Here is a 15,408-nt window from a genome sequence, read left to right on the forward strand (position 1 = left end):
GGACCGGGGCACGAACCCGTGTCCCCTGCATCGGCAGGCGGACTCTCAACCACTGCGCCACCAGGGAAGCCCCCCCAAACAAAAACATAATTTTAATGGGGGACTCTTTTGTTGGTAAATAAATGGCACAGACTTAGCACGTGCAGTCAGGTCATCCATAAGATCCCTGAAAAGGTCTTGACCTGTACAAGATCCAAGCACATGAGTCCCATCGCCAGCACTTGAACCCCAACTCTGCTTTGTCTCAGAGTCCCAGGCAAAGATGCATTTTATGTGGTAAATTATATTCAGAATCTGGGTATCTGAAGTGTGCAGTCACCAGCCGTGTGGAAGTCAACCTCATTTACAGGCGAGTTATGAATAATCCAGAATTGTATAGTATGTGATGTGTTGAACTTCCATTTATGCAGGTTCCACATCTGCAGATCCAACCAAATGTGAATCAAAAATATTCAAGGGAAAAAAAAAAATCCAAAAAGTTCCAAAAAGCGAAACTTAAATTTGCTGCACTCTGACAACTATTTACATAGCACTCACTTTGTATCAGGCATAAGTAATCTAAAGATGATTTAAAGGGGGTCCAGTGGTTAAGACTCTGTGCTCCTGGGAGTGCTGGGGGCCCGGGTTCGATCCCTGGTTGGGGAACTAGATCCCAGACGCCGCAACTAAAGATCCCGCACGAGGCAACGGAGATCCCGCGTGCTGCATTTAAGACCTGGCGCAGCTAGATAGCTAGCTGGCTAAATACATAGATAGATAAATAAATATTAAGAAAGAAAAAGATGATTTAAAGGATGCCAGAGGAAGTGTGTAGTTTATTTGCAAATACTATGCTGCCTTATATAAGGGACTTTAGTACCCACATATTTTGGCATCCTTGGGGGGGATCCTGGAACTAATCCCCCCATGTATGAGTTGGGTGACTGTACATCTCCACAAAGCTGCTACAAAAATGAAAAACCCTGATATTTTTTTCCTGCCTGAGTTTGTGGTTGAGAGTTAACACAGTAGCATGTTTACATAGCTAGAGAGGTCCATTATCCTTACCACAGAGTACTATTAGATAACATCTATAACTGTGACAAAATTCCATTTTAACCAGCAATTCTAACACTGTCACAAAGCCCTCAACTGAATCTGACAAACAGCAAAAAATTCAGACTTCTTGTTTCCAGTAACAGCAGTTTATATTATTTTGGATTATGAAAACAAGTAAAAAGTAGGGTAAAATATTAACAACTTTTTTCATAAAAGCACTGATGAGCTGATTACACTGTAAGAAACGTTTGCCCCGAGAGTATTTGCTGATCCCTGACTTTTAACAGCCGTTACGACTGGGCACAGGAGGGCAGGGGTGTGAAGGGGAGAAATCAAATCCTAATGTCCATACCAGGCAGGGATTCTAAGTAAAAACCTCGTTACAATAAGCTGGGACCCCAATGAGTCGGACCCTCAGGGTAGAGATGAACGGGGGGCAGAGCCGTGAGGTTTGTCACCGTGGGTGGATTTGAATCATTCAGGGAACCTCAAGCCTTGAATGTGCTTCTAGGTGGTTCTGGGCTGAGAGTGCCCCAAGGTGCCTGGCTGCCGTAAGTCTAAATCCTCTCGGGAAAGATCTCCATCCCACCCCTCAAGTTAGTTCTACAAGTCATTTTCCAAATGGACTATCCACGATACAGTCCACAATAACTAAGTACATAGGAACCAGCAGGTAGAGACAACCTGCTGCCTCACCAAGACGCCTAACGGTTTGAATTATCAGACAATAAAGCAACTATGCTTAATGTGTTCCAAGAATTAAGACAAACTGGAAGACTATTTATAGATAACAGGAAACCAAAAAAAGGTAACGATAATTTGAAAAAGAACACAACACAGAACTTCTAGAAGACAAAAAATTAAAAGACCGAGTCTAAAAACTCATTGGACACATGGATGCACATGGCTGGAGAAAGACCAAATAAACTAGGAGACTGGCCCAGCCAATAGCAAAAAGTTCCATTTTCTCTCATGCGGCTTTCTGCAATATTACGAGCAGTACTGAAAACCTACAAACCAAAACCAAGAGGTATGTCAGCCTCATACGATCTTGAATTTCGCCCATAAATAACCATGTATGAATACTGAATAGATTCGATTTCGGTTTTCCTCTTCCTCTCAGCTCCTCTTGCCACTGCACAGGCCCCTTCTGAGCCTTTGTTCTCTCTGCCTGGGCTACGCTTACAGCCTTGATTAAGCCTGCCTGGGATGTGAACTTCTACTAACCTTTTTCTTCTGACTTTGTGTGCGCAGTCCCCTGGCTTCACCACGACTGCTGACAAATGAAGAAAAGACAGGCAGGGAAACCGATCTCTCAGTCTTCACGTACAAGAGCTTCACGCTCTCCCACTTCTGAAACAGAGAGAAGAGTAACATCATCTGTAGGTGTTTTGTTCCTTTAAACTAACGGCCAATGGAAGCATCTGCGAGACCATACCTCCGGCAGTTTCTGTGAAAGCCTTTTTGTGACGGCAACAACGTTTTCGACGATGTGCTGAACTTGCATCCCAGTGTGACCGATGCGGATGGTACTGAAATTTAATAAAGCATTAGACACAGAGAGCTGAGAAAATAACTTGGTTTTCAAAATAAAGCATAAGCAGGTATGTGAGAAATACAAATACACAATCCTAAAAAAATTTTTTTTAATGTAAAATCATTGAAATCTTTAGGTTCTCAATTTATTTTAAAGGAAGATGATCATCCTTCATGTTCTAGAAATGCCCTCCTCCTGAAATACGCACTACCATCAAGAGGTGATCGAGGAGCTGGCACCTAACCGTTTGAGGCTGGGAGGGGCAGTGGGGTGGGCCAAAGGGAGTTCCACCTTCATTCTGGAAAACACAGGTCACTGAGTCAGCCCTCAAGCTTTCCTGAGGGCAATTACCCCAGCAGTGGCTGTTCTGAAAAGGACCACCTCCAGGAAGACTGCTTGCTACCTTTATAGCTCCACTGCCCTGACACAGCGGCCACCTCTAAAACGAAAAGTTGCTTGTGTAATAGCGTCTTCTGGCCAAGAGCAAAACCATCCCCTCAGCTGAAGCAGAGGGCAGCTGCAAGCCAACGGGGAAGCCCAGAAGTGCCCACTGCTCAGCCACTGGGTCCGCTGGTCCTGGCAGCCCCCACTCTCCCTACCATGGGAGCTGAAAGGCAGGCTGGCTGTTGGCAGGATGAGGATGAGACGGGCTGATGCTCCCACCTCCCTCCAGCCAAAGACGGGGCTCTGCCCATTCTGTGTGCCCACTGTCACTGACCTGCAAGTACACCCTGAATCAGGCTTATTCTCCTGTTTTCCTGAACATCTAAAGGTGCCCTGTACAGGGACTTCCCTGGTGGTCCAGTGGTTAAGACTCCATGCTCACAATGGGGGGGGTGCGAGTTCAATCCCTGGTTGGGGAACTAAGATCCCACACGCTGCATGGCACATCCAAAAAATTAAAAAAAAAAGGGTGCCCATCCAGTACAGTAAACATCAGCAGACGTGCCTTTTAAAATTTAAGTTAGTTAAAATCAGGTAAAGTTAGAAATTCAGATCCTCAGCTGTGGAAGCCATGTTTCAAGTGCTCAGCAGCCATCTGTGGCTCATTCTTCTGCATGAGACTACACAGCTATAGACCATCTCCACCACTTTGGAAAGTTCTAGGGGGCAGCACTGTTCTAGAGAATTGAATACTTCTAAAGAATGAGTTTTAGTTTTAACAGAAGAGTCTGGTTTCATTAACACTATCTTATTTTTAAAAGTTTATAAAATCACTATTAAATATCAAATGGAACAGAGGCACACCTTAACGTCTTTTACCTACCTGCAAGAACCACTTTTAGAGATGTTTAAGACAGTTCCCCCTACACAGTCACTGATCTCTCTGGACAAATTCTTGGCCTGAAGGTTTACAGGTACTGGAACTCTAAAACAATACAAAGGCATTTACAGCAGCACATACACACCCATAAATTTCACTCTACTAAAGTCCGGTCATTGCTGAGAAACTTACTTCTTTCTGTTGTAGAAATGTCTCCCGAGGTGTGAGGGTAAGAGCCGCCTGATTCTGGCGTCCGTAATGAAGAAGTCGAAACTACCCAAGAGGCGGAGCTTAGCTTCATAGGCTTTATATTCCTTTTTTAAAGTTCGGAGGGGGATAATCTAGAAAATGTAGAAACATGAATCTACATACAAAACAGAAACAGACTCACAGACATAGAAAACAAACTTATAGTTACCAAAGGGAGGGGAGGGACAAATTAGGAGTTTGGGATCAACAGATACAAACTACTATACATAAAACAGATAAGCGACATGGATTTACTGTATAGCACAGGAAACTATACCCAATATCTTGTAATAACCTAAAAGAGAATATAATCTGCAAAATAAACAAACAAAAAACCCTGAATCACTATGCTGTACACCTGAAACTAACAATATTGTAGACCAACTGTACTTTGATAAAAAAGAGAGAAAAAAAAAGGTATAAAAACAAAAAATTAAGAACCTGAACAACAAGAAGAAGAAATACTGGGGCAATTTGTATTTGGATTTTAAAATGCCCTGGAGTAACAGTTTAGTGAACATGTGACTATCTAAAACAGCACAGGCACAGGGGCAAATGAGTTGGGACCCTCAGCTAAAGAAACCGCACCAATGACTACAAAAAGGGGGAGGGGTGCCAAGTCAGAGGCAAACCCAGGATGCTCTGGAAGGAGAGAGAAGTGACACAACAGAGCAGCGTTCTGTAAAATCTTCAAGATATAATCATTACTGATGCATGTGTTGAGCTTTTAGGTCAAAAAACCTCAACAGCCCATCCGTCACAGGAAAGAGGGACTATGCCCTACCTAAAGCCAATGAGAATTAAATTAAAAAGAGAAAATTAAGTTAAAAATTAAATTCCTAGGAGAGAAACATGTACCAGGTAACATAGGAATGTATTACTTGTCACTTCAATTGAATCCAATCTTTTAGTTGTCTTGAAAATATTAACCTGCTCCCTACCTGAGAAATGTTTTTTTTTCCCCATAACAGATTTTATTGAACACAATAGATCTAAAATACCATATTTAACTGTAATTTACAGAAATTATTTTATATTCTTTTTCCATATTAAATCCTTAAGATCCAGTATTTGTGTTACATCTTAATTCTGACTAGCCATGTATCAAGTGTTTAATGCCACGTGTGGCTAGCTGCTACCATGATAGACAGCTTAGCATTGGTCAGTTACAGCTATTTATTACCTGAGAAATGGTTTTAACTCCATGCTTGTTCAAAAGCTTCTTATAAAAACGTTCTGTCTGTTCGGGAGTTAAATTAGGTTCATCTTTGGTAAATAAACAGATATCTGCTAAATCTGATCGAATACCATGAGGCAAGGACCTGCAAAATACATGAGAAGGAACCAAGGAATAAAGCATTATAACTGATAACATGTATGTTTATATCCCACAGAATACACAATAAATTCACTGTCATTTCAATAAACTTCATTCATGCTTTTTAAGCAAATACACTACTGAGAACATTTAAAAATATATCTAGTTTTCAGTGGTACAGAGGAGAAATTTAACATTCAAATACTAAATCACCACAAATATCTGCAGGCCAAAACATCAACTAATATTTGGCATACAATTAAGACTTAAAATATAATCAAAGATACTCAAAATAGTGCACATGTAATTATTATTATTTTACGTGTTGCTATATAGGCACACGTACTACCATGTGCTAGAATAATCTACTTTCATCAGGACAGTTCTGATTCAGAACTCTACCTTGCAGAAACCCCTGGGCTCCATAAACATAACTCTCAAGACCTGAAACAGAAAACGGAGCAAATCTACAGGGACCAGCAAACATGAATTATGTTGAGGCTCAAAAAGGTTTAGCTCACTTCCTAGGCCTACATGTTCTGAGGAAACATTTCCTTAGTTTAAGAGAGCAATCCACAGTAGCAGGACTTGGCAAACGAGATGGCAAGTGGCAGAAATCACCAAGAGGTGAGCAGTTGGAAAAATACCCTGGAGAAAGTAAGGGCTTTCCAGAAGCAAAAACCCGCCTGGGCAGAGGTATGGAATAAAGAACGCACCCAGATACATAAAGCAATAACTAAGGCAATCTGGCTGGGGCAGTTTGTGAGGATGAGTTAAGAGAGAGACTGAGGGTCAAAAGGGTCTTTCCAATTTGTAATCATTCTTAACCCTTAACGCCCACTTTTACGGGGAAAAGAAAAAGAAGCTATCCCACACACTGCTTTCTATAGCACAGCTGGCTTTTTAACACCCAGGAAATGAGAGACTCCACAGAGAGGCAGGGTTACCACACAGAATATAGGACATCCAGTTAAATCTGAACCATTTTTTAAGTATAATTATGTCCCCAACATTACATGGGACCTACTTATCTAAAAAATGGCTTGTATTTTTATTTGCTAAATCTGGCAACTCTGCAGGGAGGGCATCTCTCACCTACGAGTCCTAGCAATAAGAATGTGCAACCACCATGGGTTTTTTTTCTCTTAGGAAATCACTGCCCTATTTTTAATTGTCTCTGTATAAAGGAGTGAGTTCAGGACCTCAGGAATTTTAGCTTGCGACTAGCTTGATGTGGAAAGATAACAGATTCTATGAAAATATGAAAGCTGTTTCATTTATTCTAACCTCTGTCCTCTCAAAAACCAGGTTTTCAGATTCAATAGAACAGCTTAGGTCAAACTGTCCACCAAACATCCAGCAAACTGGTGACATTTCTAGAAAACTTAAGCACATCTGAAATCCTAGAAAATTTAAGAAAGTCTGAAGACCTATGGTTTTGGGGGGGCACAATTATTTCAACTCACGATATCCTAAGTTTGCAAAGTTTCCACCAGAAACTAAGCTGCCAATTGTTAAAGTTCCACGGAATGGCCAAGCAGATAAAAAGAGCAAAGGTAGAAAAGCAGAACTTACAATCTGACCCTCAGTTCTTTACTTGGAATTTTCCATAATACCACCATTAAAAAGAAATTTTCATTCTCATTCAAAAGCAATCCATTTGCGTTCTTCCTGGATCTGGAATGTGCCAACAGAGCTTCTACAGCCTTTTTAATCTGCAAGGTGGAGATACACAAATAAATTACATCTCAATCGAATTTAAAACTTGCCCCCGCCCCAGAATTTGTCCCTGATCAATTTCTATTTTTAGCAGGTAACCTCCACAACCGTATCCATTAGGATCCTGCAATTTGTAATCAGAGGAATGTAGCCACCTAAGTATCCGCTAATAGGATCGTCTACAGAAACGAGCCTCTTCTATATATAACATTGAGACAGAGGGAACGTGCTTCCCCTGCCCTGGATGATGAAGGCAGTAATGCCACTAAAAGCGCAATACACCTGCATCTAGTATTTCCTGAGCGCTTATTATGTGCCAGGCTCCCTGGCTACCGCGCTTTAGGAGCATCACCTCCTCTCAAAGCCCATTTTAAATACGAAGTTACTGAGGCTGGTAAAAATCAAGCGACTTGGCCAAAGTCAAAGGCAGGGAAGCACAGCCAGGTGGACCTCACCCCAAGATCCCAAGTTATGCCTGCAATCCAACTCAAGATAAGGGACTTCCCTGGTGGTCCAGTGGTTAGGCCTCCGCGCTTCCACCGCAGGGGGCACAGGTTCGATCCCTGGTCGGGGAACTAGAATCCCGCAAGCCGCGCGGAGCAGCCAAAAAAAAAAAATCCAACTCAAGAGAGCCAGGCCGCAGGGCTGGAGGAAGCGGGCGCCTACGCGCGAGTACAAAGCAGCGGGCGAGCCGAGGGCACCGCGAACAAGCGACCCTCCCAAAGCTCCGGAGGCGCCCACACCGGCGCAGAGCCTGCATTCCGCACCCGCGCCTCCCAAGGCCACGGCCATCCCGCTTCCGAACGCCCCTCTCCAGAGGCCACTCACCTGCTCTTCGTCCAGCTGCTCCAAGCCGGCCGGGGTCGCTGGAGTCGAAGCTGAAGTTGCGGTTGAGGTTGACGGTGGGGTAGAAACGGAGGCCTCCATTTTGCATTCACCTCGTGGAGACGCGCATCCGGACACCGGGAGCTGGTTCCTGAGGCGCACGCGCGAAACAAGGCCCGTAGCCGGAAGTCGGGGGGCGGGGACTAGACCCTCACGTCACTTCCGGGAGCGCGGGGTCGAGTCCCTGGGCGTTGCGGCGTCAGAGTTTGGCGGGCGCGAGCAAACTGAGGTAGGTATTCGCCCCGCCTGTGGTCTGTCACTTCCCAGAGGGATTGCCTCTCTTTCTCTTCTGTTCCCGGTGTCTGTGAGGCGCTGGGAGCTGCCTGGCGACATCTCGCTCTCACTCTTCCACGGAAGAAATCGAGCGCCCGGAGGCGGGAGACTAGGCCTGTCCGCCCACCCGGTGGGGCCACCTGCTGTCAGTGGACCCCCCCCCCACCCCACCTCCCCCGACTTTAGGCTGGCGGCGTGGGGAGCACGGGGAGTGCGGCCTTATCACCCACCTGCCGGGTGACCTTGGGCGAACGTAGCCACAGTCCCCGCCACGGCCAGGGTGGCGGGCTCCTCCCCGCTGGCTGGTGAAGATTCCGTGGCCTCGTGCGCGGGAAACACCAGGCGCGTCGTTAATTGGTGTGGAGCCTGAACGGTGAGCCGGAGCCAGTCTCCTGAGCTTCGGGGCTCACAGAGGCGGGAGGTAAGAGCATGTACACGTAAAGGTGCAGACTGGAGAACGGGAGGAAGCCTTCTTTCCTCCCCATGGCCCCAGAGGTGACCACTGTTACCTCTTTCTCCTGGAACCTTCCAGGGATGTTCTAGGCATGTTTAGGAAATACTTATACTTTTTTCTCTTTAGCGATGGCTGGGTTTCAATTTTCTTTTCTTTTCTTTTTTAAACACAAGTAGTACCCTGTACACCCATTGTTCTCTACGTTGCCGTTTCCTCTTAATATATCTTGGAGGTTGTCCAAGTCAGTACCTAAGGCTTTGCCTCTTTTTTAACAGCCGTATGGCCTTTCACCATGTAGATAAACAGGAGGTAATTTAGGAGCTTTTTGATGGATATTCAGGATGGTTCTTTTTGCAATTAGCTACAGAAGATTTTGAGAGATCAAAGAATGGGAGTAGGATGCTTTCCGTGTCAGTTGCTTACAAAGAAATGCTCTTCCATATTGCCAAAGCTGGAGGAGGGGGTGTTTTGCTGCTGATCTCCAATACTGGCTTTGTCTTTTTATTTTAATTAATTAATTAATTTATTTTTAGCTGCGTTGTGTCTTCCTTGCAGTGCGCGGGCTTCTCATTGCGGTGGCTTCTCTTGTTGCAGAGCACGGGCTCTAGGCGCGCGGGCTCAGTAGCTGTGGCGCGCGGGCTTAGTTGGTCTGCAGCATGTGGGATCTTCCCGGACCAGGGCTCGAACCCATGTCCCCTGCATTGGCAGGCGGATTCTTAACCACTGTGCCACCTGGGAAGTCCTGTCTGGCTTTGTCTTTAACCAGAATCTTGTAGGAGAAGTGTTCTAAACCTTTGGCACCTAATCCCACTTGTCTGTTTTAGAATCTAGTATAAGATGGAATTCGTTTTAGCATGATATTATGAATTGTCACGTTAGGCTTCATGTATCTGTGTTTCCTAGTATTCTGAAGAGAGCATCGGGGCTGTCACATGTTGTGTCACCTGAATTCAAGTTTGAGAACCAGACTTTTGGGCCAGGGGAACAGCATGAATTCAGGTGAAAGAGGATGGTGGTGTTTGGAAGTAGTAAGTGGCTGGAGTAGGGATGTGCAGAGGGGAGAAATGGAAGATGAGGCTAGAGTGGTGAGGTTAAGGAATTTATTATCTAGCTGAAGGTTTATATTTTGGAAAAATCATACAGATACAAGGTTTTTGAACTGGTATTAGGGAAGAAGAGGAGGTGATGAATTATGCTTTAGGAAAGCTAATATTGCTGTGGTATTGTAGTGGTTAAAAAAAATGTCATATGCCCACAAATTCTTGAAACTTAAGTGATGGAGTTTCGTTCCCCTCTGCTTGAGTATAGGCTGGACTTAGTAGACTTGCTTCTAACAAATAAAATAGAGCAGAAGTGATGGGATGTCACTTTGGAGATTAGATTATAAAAAGACTATAGTTTCAAACTTTTCTTTTCCCCTCCATCTTTCCCCCACCTCTCCCTCCATCTTTCCTTTGTTCAAAATTACTTGCTCTGGGTGAAGCCAGCTACCAAGTCCTGAGACTACTCAGGCAACCTGCCAGCAAGTGAGCTTGGAAGTGGATCCTCCTCCAATCGATCCTGCAGACTTTTGAGAGATCCTGAGCCAGAACCATCTAAGCTATGCTGCTTCCAGATTCCTGACCCACACACATAAACTATGAAATAATAATTGTTTGTTATTTTAAGCCACTAAATTTGGGCTTGGTAATTTGTTATCCAAAAATAGATAACTAGTGGAAATGTGTAACCCTCCCGTCTTCAGACCCATCAGCTGTGTTGATGTAAAAGTCCTGTTAGGACCTCACACCCAAAACAAGTTCCACCATGAACTCATTATCTTCCTCTCAGACCTGCTCTTCGTATGTTTTCTGTCTCAGTTCATGGCACCACAAACTCACTGCCTAGTTGCCCAAGCCAGAATATGGGAATCCTCCTTAATTCTTTTCTCTTCATCCTCCATATATGGTCAATAACAAAGTCTTGTTGTTTATTTCTTCTAAATATTTCTTGCATTCAGCCAATCCTTTTTATCCCTTCCATCTTGTGATGCAAACTATCATTACTTTTTTCCTAGACTACTGTACCAGCCTCCTAAGTTGTCCTCCTACCTCCAGTTTTGCATATTATAGTCCATTCTTTGCCCTTCGGTGGGAGTGATCTTCGTAAAGGGCAGATGTGGTCCTATCAAACCTGATCATGCTTAACCAACTTCCTTGCAATATCATTGTCATTAGCATGAAATACAGATTCCTTAATTTGCCTTATACATATCCGAGTGTACATTTGTTTTCTGGTGTCCCATCTGGTTTAGAATTTGTCCTGGAAAAAAAGTGTCCCAGTTTGAAAAATAAATTATATGGTCATCCTCAACATATTAGGCACTCTTCATCTGCTGCCTCCCTTATTACCTCCCTGACTTCATACCCCACCTCTCACCCCTTCAGTCTTTAGATCCTGGTTTCAACTCTGCAGTTCCCACTTGTCTTCATACCTTCTAACATGCTGTAACTTCTTCCTGGAGCACTACCACCTGCAAAGTCGTCCTACCATAATTGGCTGTCCCCTGCTTGAGGATAAGCTCTGAGAGGACAGGGGAGAGCCAATTAATGGTAGGAAAACTATAAATGATATCTTCACCATTGTATCCTTAGCACCTAGCCCAGATATGACATAATGAATATTCACTTGAAGAATGAGTAGTGCATTGTAATGGCCTGAGACAGGGCTTAGGTTGACAAGAATAGGAAACTATTGTGGTTTTCTAGGTATTGAGGTCTAATAGCGTGATAGCAGTGAGCACAAAGTATAAGACTTGAACAAAAATTGGATAAACAAGAAGGGAAATTCAGATTATTCCCAAATTCTGAATAACTGGGCAAATCGGTGGTTTTGTTAATAGAGCTTGGGAAGGCAGGAGGAGCAGTCGATTTGGAAAGAAAAATATGATATTCTTTTTCAATATTGAGTTTTGAAGTTCCAGGGGTACATCTGTGTGGATCTGGAACGTGGAGGAGAAGGTTCCTGAACTTAAATAGGAAATGTGAAAGTCATGGAAATGATGGTTAAAACTGTGGAGAGGGCTTCCCTGGTGGCGCAGTGGTTGAGAGTCTGCCTGCCGATGCAGGGGACACGGGTTCGTGCTCCGGTCCGGGAAGATCCCACATGCCGCAGAGCGTGTAGGCCCGTGAGCCATGGCCGCTGAGCCTGCGCGTCCGGAGCCTGTGCTCCACAACTGGAGAGGCCACGGCAGTGAGAGGCCCGCGTACCGCAAAAAAAAAAAAAAAAAAAACAACTGTGGAGAGACTTCCCTGGTGGTCCAGTGGTTAAGACTCCACGCTTCCACTGCAGGGGGCACTGGTTCGATTTCTGGTCGGGGAACTAAGATCCCGCATGCCATGTGGTGCAGCAGAAAAAAAAAAAAAACTGTGGAAATAGATGAGATTTCAAAGAGAAGAAGCATAGAGTCAGAATAGGGCTATGGAGAAACCCTCAGTTAGGGGACAGGAGGAAAAAGAGCCTGTAAAAGAGAACTAGTTGATGTAAAAGAGGGTGCTTAGAAATGGAGAAGTGAGGATGCGTTAATACCGTCAAATACTAAAGAACTTCTAAAAGGCCAATTTGTTGGGCAGTTAGGTCATGGTGACCTTACAGAAAGCAATTTCAGTAAAGGATTATGAGGAATGTGAGGAGATAGGAAAAATGGAACATTGGAATATTTTAAACTTTTACCATTAAGGCAAATGAAGTAAGGGAATATATTTTTGTGTCCCAGGGAATTCTTTATATTGACAATTCTCTTTACTATCAGCGATAACGTATATAATAGCACTTGCCCATCTCTCTATATGGCATTTATTGAGTTACTTGTTAGCATTTTTGATTTCTTCAAAGTTTGAACGTCTGTGGCCTTATCCTATTCACTTTCAAGCCATAGGGCCCAACTCATGTAGGTGCTTACCACCGGTGAGCTTACAACTTAACAGGGCAAAATAAGGCATACGAGGCAGGAAGTGGTAAATGCTGTTAAGTGGTATAAGATGCCACATGAACTCCGATTACTTAAAAACTGAAAGAATAGCAGTAGTAAGAAGAGTACTTAAAATTAGTGTTTCACCCTGCTTTGATAATAGCTGTTGCTTAGTTTGTTTTCTCTGTGTACTAGATTGAATCTTTGAGGACCAGAACTAGGGTTTAGTTATTTTGGTACACACAGGGTGTGCCTGGCCTGAGGTGAGCAGACACTGAGTCTGTGAATCCCTTTCTGCCGCCTTAAGGCTTTACTCTTAATTTTCCTCTTCCTGTTCCGTTTTCTTCATTTTCCCTTTCTCCAGTAGCTGTCTTTGCTTCTTGTGTGTTCTTAAGAGGTAGTGTCATGCTACTTCTTTTTTCCCCCTACTTTTCTTTTTCTTTTGTAGTCAAGTGCTTTCTCCTGACTCCTTGGTTTCAATCACACTATTCCTATTCCCTGTAAAGTCACCAGTGAGCTTTTAAGTCAAATAATTTTTTAAAAATCCAAAGAATTTTATCCCTTCCTAAATATTCGTGCCTGCTATTTATTAAGACCTGAGTTAGCCATTAGTGAGCACTAGTTTTAAATCTGAAATGTACTCCATTTTTTTCTGTGTAAGTATAGTTTCTGCAATGTTATTTAACTTTGGGATTTATGCTGGAAAATATTTTACTCCACCAGTTCGTCTTTTATTTTTATTTATTTATTGTTGGCTGCACCATGCGGCGTGCGGGATCTTATTTCTCCCACCAGGGATTGAACCCGTGCCCTCTGCGGTGGAAGCGTGGATTCTTAACCACTGGACCACCAGGGAAATCCCCCAAATGGTCCTTTAAAACAAGCTAATCTGAAAAACTAATCCATAATATTTTATTAAATTTCACTCAATAGCCTGAGGGTAAATATTTCATTAATAAATTAAATAACTTAAAATTTTCTTAAACTGCTGTTAGTTCTACCTTTTCTTTTTAAAGCTTTTCAAACTCAAGATACTGCTGAGCACACACAAGATTAATACTATGTAAACTCTCTCTATCCAGACTCCACATATTAAATTACATTATTTATGCCTATCTATCCTTTACCCACTAAAAATAATGAATTTTTAAAAGAATTAAATATGGTAATTGCCAGCCAAAATGAACATAGTATTGTAAAGGTATACTATAGGTAGTCTTAATAGTGGAGATTGAGTTAAAGGAAAACTAAATGTAATAAGTATCCTGAACCATGTATGTGAATTAGTTTTTAAAAATTAATACATACACTAACATCTGGGAAGAAATGAAAGTAATTAGCATGTACATTTCTAATTGAACAATTACTAAGTTTTGTGGTATGATTTCTTTTTATAGTAAACATACATTAAGGAAGAGACATTCAATATTTTGAGTACCCAGGTCTCACTGAATACTATTGTTTCTCTGAAAGTACTGAAAGAGGTTTCTCTTTAAACTTCTTGAAATTTTTTTTTTAGTAGTTGCAAAATCTGCCTGCTTAACAAAATGGCATTAACTATATGCAAAGTAGTATATAATCTTATAAAGGGTTTAATAAATCATAATGCAAGTACCTGCAAAGAATGTATGAACATGTTGCTAGATGGTAAAGTTTAAGAAACAGCAAACTTAATAATGGAGCTCAAATTCCAGTTATTTGAAAATAAATACTTGCTAGAATCAACTAGTAAATCTAAACAGCCCTGCAAAATTAGAATAATTACAAATGACAGAACAACAACAAACAAGCCATATAATTAATTATCCATGTCTGGGTTATCTAAAAGCAATTTTAAAAATCTTAGTGTCCTCAAGATACTCATCCTGGTATTGAAATCTGCTAGGAGATATTAACCTAGACATAGTAGAATCAAGAGGTGAAACAATATTGCTCAAATATAGAATGTGACATTTTAAGGAAGGTAGGAAGAACATGGTCTTTTTGGTCAGAAAGATCTGAGTCTGAATCCCAACTCAGCGATATACTAGTTATTTAGCTTTGGACAAGTTAGCTAATCTCCCAAGCCTCAATTTCTTTGTCTGTAAAATGAAGCTAGTTCTCCATTGGAATTGTTAAGAGGTTAAATGAGATAACATATATATCTACATAGTACCTGGCACATACATAATAGCACAGGGCCCTTTGCTGAAAATAGTCATTAAATGGATTAGAAAGTGAAATGTGGATCTTAGGGCCTGAAAGAGGGGAGGCCTGTACCTAAACTCAAGCAGGGAAGAAGGGGCTGGTAAGTCAAGAAATTTTTATTAGATTCTGATTTTAAAATTAAAAAAAAAAAAATGTGAGGGCCCTAGGGAAGGAGAAGCAAGAGAACAATGAGATCACCAGAAAGGAGAGAAGAAAATGAAAAGGTTTTCAGTAGAGAAACTTTATCCACCTGTTTGCTGTTCCTCTTTAGCTCTCTTCTTGTACCTATATAGCTGTGTGGGTACCTCGAGCACCTCTTGTTGCTCAGTCTCATGATGTACACCAACCCTTCCTTGTACACCATTTAGGTAGACAACTTTTTAATCCAGTCAGTCTCAATTTAGAGGAATTATATTCTTTGAGAAATGTTATTAAGGCTATTAAAAAAAAACAAACTTATTTATCTGGCTGTGCCAGGTCTTAGTTGCGAGATGTGGGATCTTTAGTTGTGGCATGTGGTATCTAGTTCCCTGAC

At 42.4% G+C, this 15,408-nt stretch overlaps 1 protein-coding gene across 1 annotated transcript in view; it reads right to left on the bottom strand.

Annotated features, from left to right (window-relative positions):
* Positions 1-8,118, bottom strand: part of RSL1D1 (ribosomal L1 domain containing 1) — an 11,321-nt gene extending 3,203 nt beyond the window's left edge. Inside the window, exons 1-7 of the mRNA XM_007126833.4 lie at positions 7,954-8,118; positions 6,982-7,121; positions 5,272-5,410; positions 4,032-4,180; positions 3,843-3,944; positions 2,477-2,570; positions 2,266-2,391 (exon numbers count right to left, since the gene is read on the bottom strand). Of these exons, the coding sequence (XP_007126895.1) occupies positions 2,266-2,391; positions 2,477-2,570; positions 3,843-3,944; positions 4,032-4,180; positions 5,272-5,410; positions 6,982-7,121; positions 7,954-8,052 (849 nt within the window). The 5' untranslated portion in view covers positions 8,053-8,118. The remainder of the gene's footprint in view (positions 1-2,265; positions 2,392-2,476; positions 2,571-3,842; positions 3,945-4,031; positions 4,181-5,271; positions 5,411-6,981; positions 7,122-7,953) is intronic.
* Positions 8,119-15,408: the final 7,290 nt, after the last annotated feature.

Source organism: Physeter macrocephalus, chromosome 14 (assembly GCF_002837175.3).
Source record: "Physeter macrocephalus isolate SW-GA chromosome 14, ASM283717v5, whole genome shotgun sequence".
Taxonomy (NCBI): domain Eukaryota; kingdom Metazoa; phylum Chordata; class Mammalia; order Artiodactyla; family Physeteridae; genus Physeter; species Physeter macrocephalus.